This window comes from Trachemys scripta, chromosome 5, assembly GCF_013100865.1.
Source record: "Trachemys scripta elegans isolate TJP31775 chromosome 5, CAS_Tse_1.0, whole genome shotgun sequence".
NCBI lineage: Eukaryota > Metazoa > Chordata > Testudines > Emydidae > Trachemys > Trachemys scripta.
The window spans coordinates 41,943,302-41,958,561 of NC_048302.1; the positions used below are offsets into that span (position 1 = coordinate 41,943,302).

The 15,260-nt window shown below is 40.9% G+C and overlaps 1 protein-coding gene across 1 annotated transcript in view; it reads left to right on the top strand.

Annotated features, from left to right (window-relative positions):
• FAT4 (FAT atypical cadherin 4) overlaps positions 1-14,827 on the top strand; it is a 239,440-nt gene extending 224,613 nt beyond the window's left edge. The window contains exons 16-17 of the mRNA XM_034772506.1: positions 5,550-5,811; positions 12,110-14,827. Of these exons, the coding sequence (XP_034628397.1) occupies positions 5,550-5,811; positions 12,110-13,980 (2,133 nt within the window). The 3' untranslated portion in view covers positions 13,981-14,827. The remainder of the gene's footprint in view (positions 1-5,549; positions 5,812-12,109) is intronic.
• The last annotated feature ends 433 nt before the right edge of the window (positions 14,828-15,260 follow it).

Below are 15,260 nucleotides of genomic sequence, written 5' to 3' on the forward strand. Positions count from 1 at the left end.
CAGGTTCGCTGAAGCCCCTGCAGTGAGGTTCCCTGGCTGTGGTGCATAATGTATCCTTAGGGCTTACCCCATTCTGCCCATGCTGTAGCCGGGGGACAGAAGGAAGCTGGGTTATGTCGGTGGCCAGCAGCTGGAAGGTGTTAACTGCCTTTCAACACTGTGCAGGCAGGAAGGGACAAGCTGCTTCCAGCCGCAGGGGAGCAGGGATTAGGAGGGAAAAGATGAGCTCTGCAAAGACATGGGCCAGGTCATCCCTCCCCACCTTCCCCTGTCACTTGAAGCAGCTCCTGTCCCTTCCCTCCCGCACAGTGCCGAAAGGCTGCTACTGGCCACATTCTGGTGTGAATCCTGGCAGAAATCTGGGGAATGGGGGCTTGTGACCCTGCGTGCCCCCCCACATGTTGCCTCGGGAACACGCGGCAGCAGGTACAAAGAGAGGAAAGTCTGTCCCGGGGGCCCAGCCAGGCATGGAGGGCAGATATCGCTGGGCAGGGAGGGTTGGACAGGCGGTCACCCCACCCACCATGTGAGAGAGGTGTACGGGAGTGTGGATGTGTCACCTCTCCGTGCATGTGTGTGTGAGACCACTCCCCATGTGAACTATAAAGTCTTAAAGATAAAGTAAATAAAATAATCGAATTACACAGTGTTTCTTTTTAACAGGGGCTCAGTCAACGTGATATTAATTTGAATGTTTGTACTGCATAGTACTGATTGATTGCCATTGAACTTGCCTGAATACAAGTAATTTTACCAGGTGTTCCTTATTCAGCATAAGGATATATGGTCACGCTACTGTTGGGTCGCAGATGTCACTGCTCCAATCTTGAATGAGTGCGAGCCAAATGCACTAGTGAAACCCCATCATTGTAGGTCCCATTCTCAAGACCGTGACAAGCTGGAATTTTGTGAGGTATCTCCTGTCGCAACAAAGAAAGAGAGGCCCATACCTAGGCGGCCTCACTACTGTGTAAGCCCTTAATACCATGACTGGTCAAATCCCTGCCTCACCATCGTCTTGCAGCTCTCTGCACTCACCTTGCCATCCCTGATCTGTTTTTGACATCCTCACGGTCCAGATGACCTATTGCTCCCCTCATTTTCCATCCCTAAACTCCAAAGCCCTACCAAAAGTATCCCTTACTGACCCAGGCACCATTCAATGACTCTAAATGCTTCAAAAATATCACCAGGAATGCAGCATTTAACAAGGACACCAGCTGACCGCATTGGCATATCTGATGAAGAACTCAAACTCAAAGAATCTCTATACTGGTGGGTCATTGGGGATCCTCCCTAAGGCCTTTGGATTGAGATCAGCCCACTAACAACCTCCTAACCAGAAACCCACCACAGGATCTGGGTAACCTTTTGTCCTGCAGCAAAATACAGTGCCTGATAAGCGACCAGCAATGGTTGATTATGCCAGCCTACCATGCAATAGTGACAGTACCTGATCTTCAAGAATAGGCCAAATCATAGGCACACCTACTCTCATCTGAAATTGATTAAATCCCCTGAAGCCCCAACATATGTCTTAGGTGCTACAGATATCTGCATTAAACTAAGAGCAGTCATGAGCCATGGTTCCAAAGGGCCATGCATCTCATCAGGTTCCTTGTTTGCCAAGTCTCAATTTCTGCCCACCAAAGTCTTGGCTATGCTGTTATCAATCCTGGGCATGTGTTTGCAGTAAAACAAATATTATAAGTTAAATACTTCAGGGCAGATATCTCACTGGCCTCATCACACTGAGTGAATTGGAGGACATGTACCATCACCAGGTTGTCATGCCAGAACTGCACTCTCGTTCACGAATCTTTCCTCCAAATCATCACTGCAACTAAAATGGGAAAGAATCATAAAGAAAATACATAGATGTAAAAGAAGAATAAGAAGCTGTTTGTTCAGTAAAGGGAACTCTTAGGATATTAACAGTGCAGCTAGTTGATCATCATATTTTGGATTCTGTTTGGTTTTGCTTAGCGGTTCATGCTTTTCATTATAGCTCATTTGCCAGTCTCACTGCCATTTAAATAAAACCCAGAAATGGGATCCTTCAGAGTGTTATCAGCACAAACCATTTGTTTTGAGTTTAGAAATATGGTGTGGTTCAAGGAACTAGGAGCCACATTCTTTCTTCCTGATTGAAGAAGTCACAATCCAGTCTTGTCATTGGAAATTTTATATTTTCTATATGCCAGTATTATATTTATGTGTCTGTTACCATTGGCCACATGGAATTTTAAAGAAAAATAAATAGTCCTTAAGGGTAATAAATCACTAGGGAATGTACTGGTTGTTGGCAGGTAGAAGAATTATATAACATGGCATTAAAAATTACAGTTCTGGGTTTAGTATTTCAGTGGGCATTGAAAATGTTGGGTCATATGATGGTTTTTTTCTTCTTTTTGCATAAAAAACAAGTAAAAGGCAAAATCTTCAGTCTCCATTCCACTTCGTCTTTAAGACTAAATAACAAAAGTGAAGAACTAATTGAGATATAGCAGAGCGCAAAACTTAACATTATGTAAAAAACACTTATTCAGTCTAATGAGATTTTTAAGAATACTTTTGAATCTAGCAAATGGTGTTGATTTTGTTATTACAGTCTATGTGACTGATATTCCAAATGTGGGATTCTTTCATATTGAGGGGTAGTTCAGACATATGCCACCTAGGTTTGCAAGACAAAAGCTTTTTTTGCAGAGATTTATTAAAGACATTGTAAATCAAACATTTTCTGATACTCTGATTTGCTGTGAAGTTTTCTAAAAAGGTTACATTTACTGCTTTAATTCTATCAGACTTATCAGGTATATCTAGAAAATGAACTTGACGCAAGTGATAAAATGTGCTGGATACATTCTAGTCCTTTGAGCAGTCATTCATTTCAAACTGCTGCCAAGACATGTGCATGTTCTGACAGCTGTGAGGGGAAGCTAATCTATAAGACCCAAACTCTTCAGCCTGATTCATGCATTATTTCTTTCATGAAGGAAGAACAGTCCATGTACTTAACAGTTTCTAGAAACTGGAGCAGTAGCATCCTATTACCCAGTGCTTCACCTCACACTTCTGATCGGCTAAACTTTATTCTTCATGGAAATAACTGTATTATGCTTACGGAACTTCACAAATGTTATCAGTGTCTATACTTCTTCTTCGAGTGCTTGCTCACATTGATTCCATTCTAAGTGTTGTGTGCCCACGTGCACAGTTGTTGGAGATTTTTGCCTTAGCGGCATCCATAGGGCCGGCTGTGGCGTCCCCTTGAGTGCTGCGCTCATGCGTCGGGTATATCAGGCGCTGCTGGTCCTAAGCCCTCTCAATTCCTTCTTGCTGGCAACTCTGACAGAGGGGCGGCGGGGTGGGGGGGGGGGTAATGGAATGGACATGAGCAACATATTTCAAAGAACAACAGTTTTTTTCCTGTGCAGCATTGTAGCCATGCTGGTCCCATGATATTAGCGAGATAAGTGGGTGAGGTAATATCTTTTATTGGACCAATTGCTGTTGGCGAGAGAGAGAAGCTTTTGAGCTCACACAGGACTGTGAGAAGAGCACAAACCTATCTCAAGCAAAAGCATCCTCTAAATAAGGGAGTGAAAGGAGCAGAATTCTTCATGAAATTTAATAGTGCTGTTCCAATCTATTAACTTGGGAGATACTCACACCCTATAGCAATGGAGACCAGTAAAAAAACTCTAAAAGAAATCGATATAATTGTATACTGCTGTATCACAGAATACTCAAGCGGATGCATTGTGTGACTTAGAGAATTGCATTGCAAATGCTTTCAGACCCCAACAGAAGAAAAGTTTTTGGACTAATTGACCTCCTGCTATTCCCAGTGACTATTCATTGCCTTACCTGACTTACAGAGCAACTAGATGCATTGTTTCAGAGTAGCAGCCGTGTTAGTCTGTATCCGTAAAAAGAACAGGAGTACTTGTGGCACCTTAGAGACTAACAAATTTATTATGTTCAAATAAATTTGTTAGTCTCTAAGGTGCCACAAGTACTCCTGTTCTTTTTGTAGATGCATTGTGTTCTTGAATGAGGTTGTTAGGGCCAAGCCTGGGTTGCATCAGTGTAAATGAAAGAATTTGGCCCTTTATCCTCCAGACTTAGGGCTGAAGTGGAGTGTATGTGAGAAGGGATCTGAATAGAAAAGGAATTGAAAAGGAGAAAATAGCAGTCCAAAAAGAAGAAATGAAGCAAAGAATTACAACTTCATTCACTCCTGCATAATATCCTGTTCTTGCCTGTGGCCCCAATTCAGCAAAGCATTTAAGCACATGCTTAAAGTTTGAGGTATGGCTAATTGCTTTGCTGAAATCCCAATGAAATTACTTGAGAGTCTGGGGTATAATTTTCATAGATGATGAAAATGCCTTCAGTCAAATGTAGTGGCCCTTCATCCACCAGAATTCCCAAATTTGGACTAATTTTGCAGACTGGATAAGGAGACTCTGTTATTCTAAGTTATTAATATTAGTTTCCAGTGCTACCCATGATGTGACAGACACTTTCTAAATATAAGAGAACCACTGGCCTTGCTCCAAAAAAAACCTTTATTCTCAAATAAATAAATTTAAAAAATCAGAGAGAAGAGAAGGTGGGCAGGAGAAATGGCAACAGCTAACAGTAGGGTCCCCTCGCCACTCTGCCAGTGCTGCCAGCTCTCTGCCCCATTTGTCCACTTCTCTCACAACCATTTTAGTCCCTTTTTTCCATATCTCCCTCTGAGTTTGGGACATCCTCCCTAAACCACCACTGTCTTTTAATTCAAACCTATCCCTGATGCCCACAAGAAGCAAGTCAGAAAATATCAGTATTGAGACAAGGAAATTTGAGCTATCTAATTATGCATGTGTCTAAACTGAGTAATCAGATGATTTTGTTGCTTTTTCCTCATCCCATCCACTCCTAGCTGATTGTTACCCTTACTTGCTGTCATAATGAAAACTAGATGCATGCTCTTTGGGGCAAGGGAAGTGTCTGTTTGTTCTGAAAAGCACTTTGCTACTTATAATAAAAAAGGAGGCATTTGACTATGCTTACGCAAAATCATGTTTTGTTCAATGGACCTCAGAGCATTTGATCCATGGACTTCTAAGGGAATATCAGTGAGACATCAAGCGGTTTGGCAAAGACAAACATTTTTTCAAGGAAAAGTTGTTCACCATTTTGAATTTCTTCAGCAAGAACATATAAGATACTACTGACTATATCCAACTATCTTACTTGTACCAGAAATGATGTAGTGCCCATATCACATGTCTTCTCTGTATATTAATGCAAAATAGTTTGGTTTTAAAAGAAAAAAAAAGGTGGAATCTAAAGGCAAATTCAGGCGGCTTCATACATTAGGGGCATTTATCTGTGTGACTAAAATGGTCATTGCTTTCCCCCCCTTCATTTATAACGGTTAAATGATTTGGGTTATAATGATCAAATGGTACCCTGAGACATTGTGTTTTATTTCTGGTGCATTGTTGTAATTTTAATAATATATCATTTGCTTTTTTCCAATGTCTTTATAGATAAAGAGTGGCAAGGTACATTACACATCTGATGCTGGAGTTGCTGGGAAAGTGGAGAGGAATATTCCTGAAGTTTACACTGCAGATGGTCAGTGGCATTCCCTCCTTATTGAAAAGAATGGATCTGCCACTGTTCTATCCATTGACAAGACCTACAGCAGAGAGATTCTCCATGTCACACAAGACTTTGGAGGACTTAATGTTCTTACAGTTTCTTTGGGAGGAATCCCACCAAGCCACACTCCCAGAAGCACAGAGACAGGTAAAAAAGAGAATGCTCGTACACATACAGATATGTATATATCTTTTAAAAACATCATCCTGACATGAGTGAATGATGTAGATATGAAACACTGGTCAATTTACACCTGGGACCTCAAGTAGGGGGTCCCATTTACTAAATATTTTTTAAAAATATTGTAGGGATTATTACTAGGCCAAATCCTACAGACCCTGAGTCAGGAAAACTTCCATTTCAAATCGATGACAGTTTCTTTTGAGTAGGACTGCAAGATTTGTCCTTTTATTGTTGTATTTTTTAATTTGTTTTATTTTTCAAAGGAATGTGTTTAGTTTTTGAAGGATCAAAAATGCATAATACTGTTTGACAGTATATGTCATTGCCATATTTCTCTTTGTGTTTCTTTAATCTGAGGCAGTGAATAAATCATATTATTTTCCTAATATCAGTTTAAATAGTCTTACTTTAGCCCAAATGTTACAAATCCAGGCAAATGTTTTACCCAGGTAAATGAGAATTTTGCTTGAGTAGGGGTTTGGTAAGAACTGCAGTATTTGGCCTGTCATTAATGTGATTACAATGATTTCTGCAATTCCAACTTCCTTCTGCCTTATACTGCTGTCAGAAATAAATCCTCCTCTTTCTTCATCTGAGAAACAGAAACTAAGTGCAATAAGAAACACCCACTGAATAATGTAAAACTGCTTAGAATAGATCAGTTCCCTTAGAGAGTTAGTCTCAATATAAAACTCTGAAAACAAAACTAGTCAACTTTTTAGCTGATATTCTGCTTATGATAAGAAAAGATAGACATGATTTTTAACTGCAGACTGTGAGGTATGTTAGGCAGAGCAGACATATGTTTAAAAATCAATCTTCATATTGAAAACCTGACTAACTCAAAGGATTATCACCAAATAAAGTAATTTGACGGTTGAAAGTTAACACTTCACATTTTTGACAATATCCAATGTAAACAATGACTTCCACTCATGGTGAGTTGATGTAAGATGTGATGTGAAATTGCATTCATGCTATATCTGACCCTGTCCTTTTTTACATATGTATTTTATGCCCAAACTACAGTCTATGCATTAAAAAATAGAGACATTTGTAGCAAAGCAGGAATAAAATAAAATGAGGACAGTAACTCCTAACACATTGACTGATGGAGAAATAAATGAATTATGAGAGTCTGGCTTGCATTAGGAATGCACAGTCCAAAATCTTTTTCATATTTTTTTAATATTGGATTACACTGTGTATGACTTACCAAAGATTTACAAAGGGGAGATATAAAACTCTGTGTGAACTCAGATGTTTGAAAATATCTGAAGTACTAGGAGAGGCAGACAAAAACATACATGGGAGCAGTCTAATATTATAAATCCAATATTGTAAATCCAATAATGCACTCAAACCCAAATATACCTGACAAAATCACAATTGCTGCAGATCATATGTCTAGTAGAAAGAGACCACCAGGAATGAAGCAAGCAAATCCTCTATTTTACTTGGTTCCCAACCTGAACCTAAATCCTCATTTTCCCCTTTATTCAGAAATATAAAAATAGGCGAAAATGAATATTAGAGCAATAATGAAAGAAAACACAGCTCTTTCACAAAAGAAACCTATCACTGCCATGGCATAGGAAGAGTATGTGTGTAAAACTTGGCAGTATCCTTAATACAATAGAGACAATACAATAGAGACTCGCATCTCTGATCACAACATATTTGACATTGAAAATAGCTACTCTCTCATTTCTGACATCAGAGTGTGTTCAGTCTTTAAAATAGTGTCCTTTGAAATCTAAAGTCAGTCCTGCCATCCAGTGTGCCTTGACTAAATCTGCCATTTCATAGCAGAGTCAATATTAATACCATTTATCTCTATGCTAGGCATCTTTAAAGAGTCCTCCACAATTTATAGCGATGTTAGTATAAATACTTGCAATCTATCACCTCCAACCATAATATTTAGACTTGTTGAAACTTTCTCAGACATCAGTAATGAATGAAATGTTTACTCCTCTTTTATTGTTTGTAATTTAAAACTGCTATATTTCATCGTTCGATTGGCACACATATTTTTTTATTTCTTTCTCAAGCATTTTTATTATATTCTATAAGATGCAGTTAGTTTTGAATAGCTTCCTGCAAACAAGCCATCACAACGATGGATTCTAGTGACAATCAATCCTAAGGAGAAAAGGAAGGTTTTAAAGTGAGATATAAAGTTTTGCTGTGACTCAGGCTATGGCTGCACTATACAGCAAATAGCGTGACTGCTATTTGTCGGCAAGAGAGAGGTCTCCTGCCGACAAAAAAATTCCACTCCCCACGAGCGGCAACAGCTTTGTCAGCAGGAGAGTGCTCGTGCCGACAATGAGCTGTTCACACCAGTGCTTTTCATTGGTAAAACTTTAGTTGTTTGGGGAAGTGTTTTTTTAACACCCCTGAACGACAAAAGTTTTGCCGATGAAGTGCCAGTGTAGACATACCCTCAGTGACTTAGAGTTGAGGAGAGAGTTCCAGATAGATACTAGTGAAAGAAGTATCCTCCCATCACTCTCTAACTACTGAAAGCTTCAGGGAGGAGACCAAGAGGAAGCTAATATTGGAGCTGTAGAATAAGTATATAGCTGGATATTCAGAGCCAAATTTTCAGACTTGTGCATGCACATAATCTGTGTGTATTAAAACAACTGTGTGTGCATTCACAGTAATTGGGAGTGTAAATTATGGATTTGGTTGTCTCAAATAGCCATAGCATGGAGTAAAGTTCAATGCAAAGCTTCACTGCCCCAAGGATCTGCTGGAAAGGACTGTGTCTCAGGGAAGCACAATCCCTCCCTGAACTCCTGTGTGCACAGAGGAAGAGTGCCACTTGCTCCCCACTACTCTGCTTTTGGGGGAATTTACTTCCTTGAAGACACAACAACCAGGGATAATTTAGACCTATCTGCTTTCATAATTCTGAAAACCTGGGTCACAGTTAAGAGATGGTGTTAGACCCAAACCATGTTAGATTCAGAGACATGAAGCCATGAACATACTGCTTCCTAAAGCAATAGAGGTGAGGACTCTGGCTATAGCACATTTACAGTCTAAAGAGTGGGACATTAGAAAAACTACAGAAAAATGAATTGTATTAGACATCCAGGAATTTGTTAAGCCATGAATAAGGACTTCAGCAAAGCCAGGGTCAAGGTAAGGGTGATAGGCAGATTTAGAGATAAGGGAAAAGTCAGAGGGAAAAGAAGATTTGAGATCATGGATGACATGAAGATGTGTGGCTTTAGGAATAACCTCTGTTATAAATTAAGGCTGTAGAGTGAACACATGCTGAAATTCCTTTTGGGGACTTTAAATACTGATTGTCTGAACTATGCTCATGCATATTTTTTACCAGGGAGTGAATTTATAAATTTGATTTCAGTCCAGTATTTTAGCATATATGCATTCCTGGCAAGATTATGGATGGTTTCCATGTAAAGTCATTTGACATAGGAGCCCCAATCACATCACCAAATCCATTATCAGATTACGGACCCCATTCGTTAAAGAGGTGGTTAACATAGAAGTTATATGTGTAGAAAATGTATGCTTCCCCAAAATTCAGCCGTCCACTGATTACTCAGTAATTTAGCATAATAATTCTGTTTCCAAGGAAAGCAAAATTAGAATAAAGATCTGAAAATATAACCCTTAAACAGCATCTTGATGGGTCACACCACAGTTTAGAGACTCAGGCTACAGTCACAAAAATATTCATTTGTACTTCAAAGCTCACATCTAATCTTGTCACCAGATGACAGAAATGTGTATGTTTGCAAATGCCTTTTTTTAATCTGAAGCTTTTTTTCCTCTTGGTATGAGCTTTATTTCCAAGCTAAAAAGCTTGCGGCAGATGATTCCCAAGCCGAAAATGGGTCGTGTGCTATACAATGTATGTTTATTTTACATTTAAAAACTCTTAAAAACTGAATTCAAATATTCAAACTTGGGTGCCTCCACCTCCATATTTAGGCACCTAGATAAAACTGGCCTGATTTTTCAGACATACTGAAGGCACTGGGGACTGTGGGATGATCAGTGTTTTTCTTTGCTTCTGAAAAAAAAAAAAAGGGCCATTTATTTCAGCACGAGATACCTACACCTGGGATGCAGGTTTGAAAATTTTGACCTAAGCATGTTTTTGTAAACCTAGGGTTTTGATTAATAAAACCTTAAGCTCTCTTAAACCCCTTATTTAGCAGACTTTAAAAAAAGCCTTTTGCAAGATGTTTTGAAATCATTTATTAAGTCTCTATTCAAAGAGAATAATGTTCAGATAAATTATTTAACTGCTTGCTTGTCATTATCTTCCATCCCTTTCTGCACACAGTATGCGAAAAATATTTATTTTTAAAAAATACCATTAACAGTGTCTAGTAAATGTTGTGCTAAAAGTTCTTTAGAATGATCCTTCTTTATTTAACCTTGCTCTTGCTCCTTATCACTTTCTCAAAGCAGGTTTCCATGCTTGCTCCATTTGCAGTGATAGTGAGATTTTATCAAAAAGTTTATGAGCAAATGACTCATTAAATACTGCAGGCAAATAACTACCAACAGAAAGTAAGTTCTTAAAATTTGAGACTAAACCTGAGAAGGCACTGGACCCAATTCTTATGTCAATTATACTGATGCAAAGCTGCAGTAACTCCAGTGAATTCAGTGAATTACTCCAGATTTATATTAGGGCATAGCTACACTTGCAGATGTAGAGCGCTGTGAGTTAAACCTGCCTTCGGAGAGCGCAGTAGGGAAAGCGCTGCAGTCTGTCCACACTGACAGCTGCTTGCGCACTGGCGTGGCCACATTTGCGGCACTTGCAGCTGCAACACCTCGTCCACACTGACGCCTGGGCGTTGTAGCCAAAGTGCAGCAAACGTTATTCCTCTCGCCGAGGTGGAGTACCAGGAGCGCTCTAGCTGCGGAGTCAGAGTGCTCTACGTGCCTTGCCAGTGTGGATGGGGAGTGAGCTAGTGCGCCCGGGGCTGCTTTAATGTGCTGTAACTCACAAGAGTAGACAAGGCCTTAGTGTAACTGCGGGCTTGGCTACACTTGCGAGTTACAGTGCAATAAAGGAGCCTCGGGCGCCCTAGCTCACTACCCGTCCGTGCTGGCAAGGCACATAGAGCGCTCTGACTCCATGGCTACAGAGCTGCTGGTACTCCACCTCAGCAAGTGGAATAACGTTTGCTGGAGCGTCCCCGCTGGAGCGCCAGTCTGGACAAGATGTTGCATTACTGCGCTCTGATCAGCCTCTGGAAACGTCCATAATCACCTTAAATCAAGTGGCCACTCTTGCCATTGTTTTGTAATCACTGCAGGAATGTGGATATGCCCTTTGAAAGCTCCGTTTCTGACAGCCGGCATGCTTATCTGTCCCGAGACAAAGCAACTATTACTATGGAATGCTGTGTCTGAGAGAGAGAGAGAGAGGTGGTGGGGTGGGTGGGGAAGGGGGGTCTGTTGCTGTCTGAACTTAAAAGACAGCATGCTGTCATGCTCTCAGCCCCCCCAAAACCCACTCTCTCTCCTTCCACATACACACAACACACTCTCTGTCACACTCCACCCAACCCCCCCATTTGAAAAGCATGTTGCAGCCACTTGCATGCTGGGATAGTTACCACAATGCACTGCTCTCTGTGGCCGTTGCAAGAGCTGCTAATGTGGTCACACCAGTGCGCTTCCAGCTGTCAGAGTGGACAGATTGTAGCGTTTTCCCTACTGCGCTCTACAAAGGCTGATTTAACTCAAAGCGTTCTACATCTGCAAGTATAGCCATGCCCTGAGATAATTATCTGTTCACCTAAAGAAACACAAAATATTTTTAAAGCTGAAATTATTGGGACACATTATGCCCTCGGTCACACCCCTGCGATGGCACTGAAATCAGTAAGGTTTCATGAGTGTAATTAAGAGCATAACTTGGCCTACTAATTTACACTTGCAGGAGACGCTGCATATTGATTAAAGCTACTTCAGTAAATAGAGATTATTTTATTCTTGGGTTATCCAAAATGCTGCTTTTAATGTTGGTCCTTTACAGAACTACAGGAACAGTTGCATTGTATGGGTTGAGTATGCACTGTATTATTAATAATGTAGATCTTTCTTGGCACTTTTCTACAAATCATACAAATCACCTTGCATATTGTGACTATTCTGCGAGATTCCTTTTTGACACTGAACATTGGTATTTTGTTTTGACTGCGTAGACACTCTATCTTGAGGTGCCAAAGTGACTGTTGTTCTTTCTCCCTAGGTTTTGATGGTTGTTTTGCCTATGTGAAGTACCGTGGAGAAAGCCTTCCTTTCAGTGGAAAGCACAGCATTGCTACCATATCCAAAACGGACCCCTTTGTGAAGATTGGCTGCCGAGGTCCCAACATTTGTGCCAGCAGTCCCTGCTGGGGTGAATTAATGTGCATTAACCAGTGGTATGCATATAAATGTGTCCCTCCAGGAGCCTGTGCCTCCAACCCTTGCCAGAATGGTGGCAGCTGTGAACCTGGTGCGCATTCTGGATTTACCTGCAGCTGTCCTGAATCATACACAGGAAGAACATGTGAGACGGTAGTGGCTTGTCTTGGTATCCTGTGTGCCCAGGGACATGTGTGCAAGGGTGGAATCAATGGAGGACACATATGCGTCCCTCACCCTCACCAAGCCGAGCTCTCTCTGCCACTCTGGGCTGTTCCTGCTATTGTTGGCAGTTGTGCTACAGTTCTTGCCCTGCTTGTACTTAGCCTGATCCTTTGTAATCAGTGCAGGAGAAAAAAGACAAAAGTGCCAAAGGAGGAGAGGAAAACAAAGGAAAAGAAGAAAAAAGGGAGTGAGAATGTTGCATTTGATGATCCTGACAACATTCCGCCCTATGGCGATGACATGACTGTCAGGAAGCAGCCTGAAGGGAACCCTAAACCTGATATAATTGAAAGAGAAAACCCTTATCTCATCTATGATGAGACAGACATACCCCATAATACAGAGACTATACCCAGTGCCCCTCTGGCTTCCCCTGAACCTGAGATAGAGCACTATGACATTGAAAATGCAAGCAGCATTGCTCCTTCAGACGCAGACATCATTCAGCACTACAAGCAGTTTCGGAGTCACACGCCCAAATTCTCTATCCAGAGGCATAGCCCACTAGGCTTTGCCAGGCAGTCCCCAATGCCACTGGGAGCAAGCAGCTTGACTTATCAACCTTCATACAGTCAGGGACTAAGGACAACTTCCTTAAGCCACTCTGCATGCCCTACTCCCAACCCTTTGTCTCGTCACAGCCCCGCTCCATTCTCCAAGTCATCAGCTTTCTACAGAAACAGTCCAGCAAGGGAACTTCATCTGTCAATAAGAGAAGGGAGTCCTTTGGAGATGCACAATGATGTCTGCCAGCCTGGCATTTTTAACTATGCCACTAGACTAGGGAGAAGAAGTAAGAGTCCCCAGACCATGGCAACTCATGGTTCCAGACCAGGAAGTCGCCTAAAGCAACCAATAGGACAGATTCCTCTGGAGACTGCTCCTCCTGTAGGACTCTCTATTGAAGAGGTGGAGAGACTTAACACTCCTCGCCCTAGAAATCCAAGCATCTGTAGTGCTGATCACGGAAGGTCTTCTTCAGAGGAGGACTGCAGAAGGCCACTGTCAAGAACAAGGAATCCAGCTGATGGTATTCCAGCTCCAGAATCATCATCTGATAGTGACTCCCATGAGTCTTTCACTTGCTCAGAAATGGAGTATGATAGAGACAAGCCTATGGTGTACACATCCAGAATGCCCAAATTATCTCAAGTCAATGAGTCAGATGCAGATGATGAAGACAATTATGGTGCTAGGCTGAAGCCTAGGAGGTACCCTGGCCGGAGAGCGGAGGGTGGGCCTGTGGGTGCACAAGCAACAACATCTAATATTGCTGAGAACACATTGCCCATAAAGCTTGGACAGCAAACTGGAAATTTCAACTGGGACAACCTTTTGAACTGGGGTCCAGGCTTTGGACATTATGTAGATGTTTTTAAAGATTTAGCATCACTCCCAGAAAAAGCAGCAGCAAACACAAATGAAGAAAGCAAAGGTGGTACAACAAAGCCCGTTTCCAAAGATGGGGAAGCAGAACAATATGTATAGACCTCATATACTGGCATTGTCAAAATGCAAAATCATGGAACAGTGAAACCATTGTATGGTTGTAGATAAGTGAAAGTCAGCATTTTAAGCCCAGGCCAGTGTGGTTGGAGGAGACTTTTAAAAATAATAACCATTATGCTGCTGAAACAGACTTAAAACATTTTTAATTTAATTATGCTTGGGTGAATTTATTTCTCCTGCATGCATTGTATTTTAAAAACAAGACATTCAGCATGCAGCATTTGAAAAGGGTTTCCTATTTACCATTGTTTGGTTTGTGATTTTTAAATTAATAATGCTTTGATCTGAAAATAAGCTCAGATGTTTTTATTGTGGGAGTGTGTGTATTGTCTACAACTTAATAACTTGTTTTGCAATGCAAGAGTATTGAGGATTTTATTTCCCTTGAGAGACACATGGAAGAAGGAGGGTGAATGAAGGAATTACACTATTAGAGTCTCTCAGAAAATGTACTTACCATATCCTGCAATTCCTCTATGTGTAAACTTTAAGGAAGAAATAAGTTTGAGTAATTGCTGGCAAAAGTGCCGTAAGTTTCATCCATACAAGAGGTGCTAGAAGCGGCTCAACCTGTCCAGCACTTTAGGATTTTTTTCATTGACAAAGTTGTGTGAGAGCTTCTGAATCACTATGAAATATTTTTGGATGCTTATCCCCCACCTCTGCACTCCTCCCAGTGCTTTTCCCTGGCATGAAATTATTGGAAGTTGTCAGATCAAACAGATAGTATAGTCTACAGAGGCAGCATGTTCTAATGGATTGCAACCAGACTAGATACTAGGAGCTCCTGCATTCTAATCTCAGCTCAGCCACGGGTCAGTCATTCAGTCATTCAGTCTGTCAAAGTTTCAGCTGTCCCATCTGTACAATGGGGGCATGATGATAATAATACTTACTTGCCTTCCTCACAGGGGTATTGTGAGGATTCATTAGCTAACATCTGTAAAGTGCTTAGATGTCATAATCAGTGATATAATTATTATCAAAGCACTGCCTAGCCCACGTGACCTTGTATAAAAATTACTGCACTCTAGCATTGTGGAGCTGATATGAGAGAAAACTCCTGGTAGACTGACTTACAATAGCTTATTGTTTGTTCTGAATCCCCTAAAACGTATAGGCTAAATAGAAATTCACAGAACCCTTCATGTGTTCCTGCAGAACTGAAGATCCTATTGTACTGTGTAAAGACTTTTTTTTTTTACCTAAACAGTGTTTTTGATATCAATATTTTCCTATGCTGAATAGTTTTCTTACTT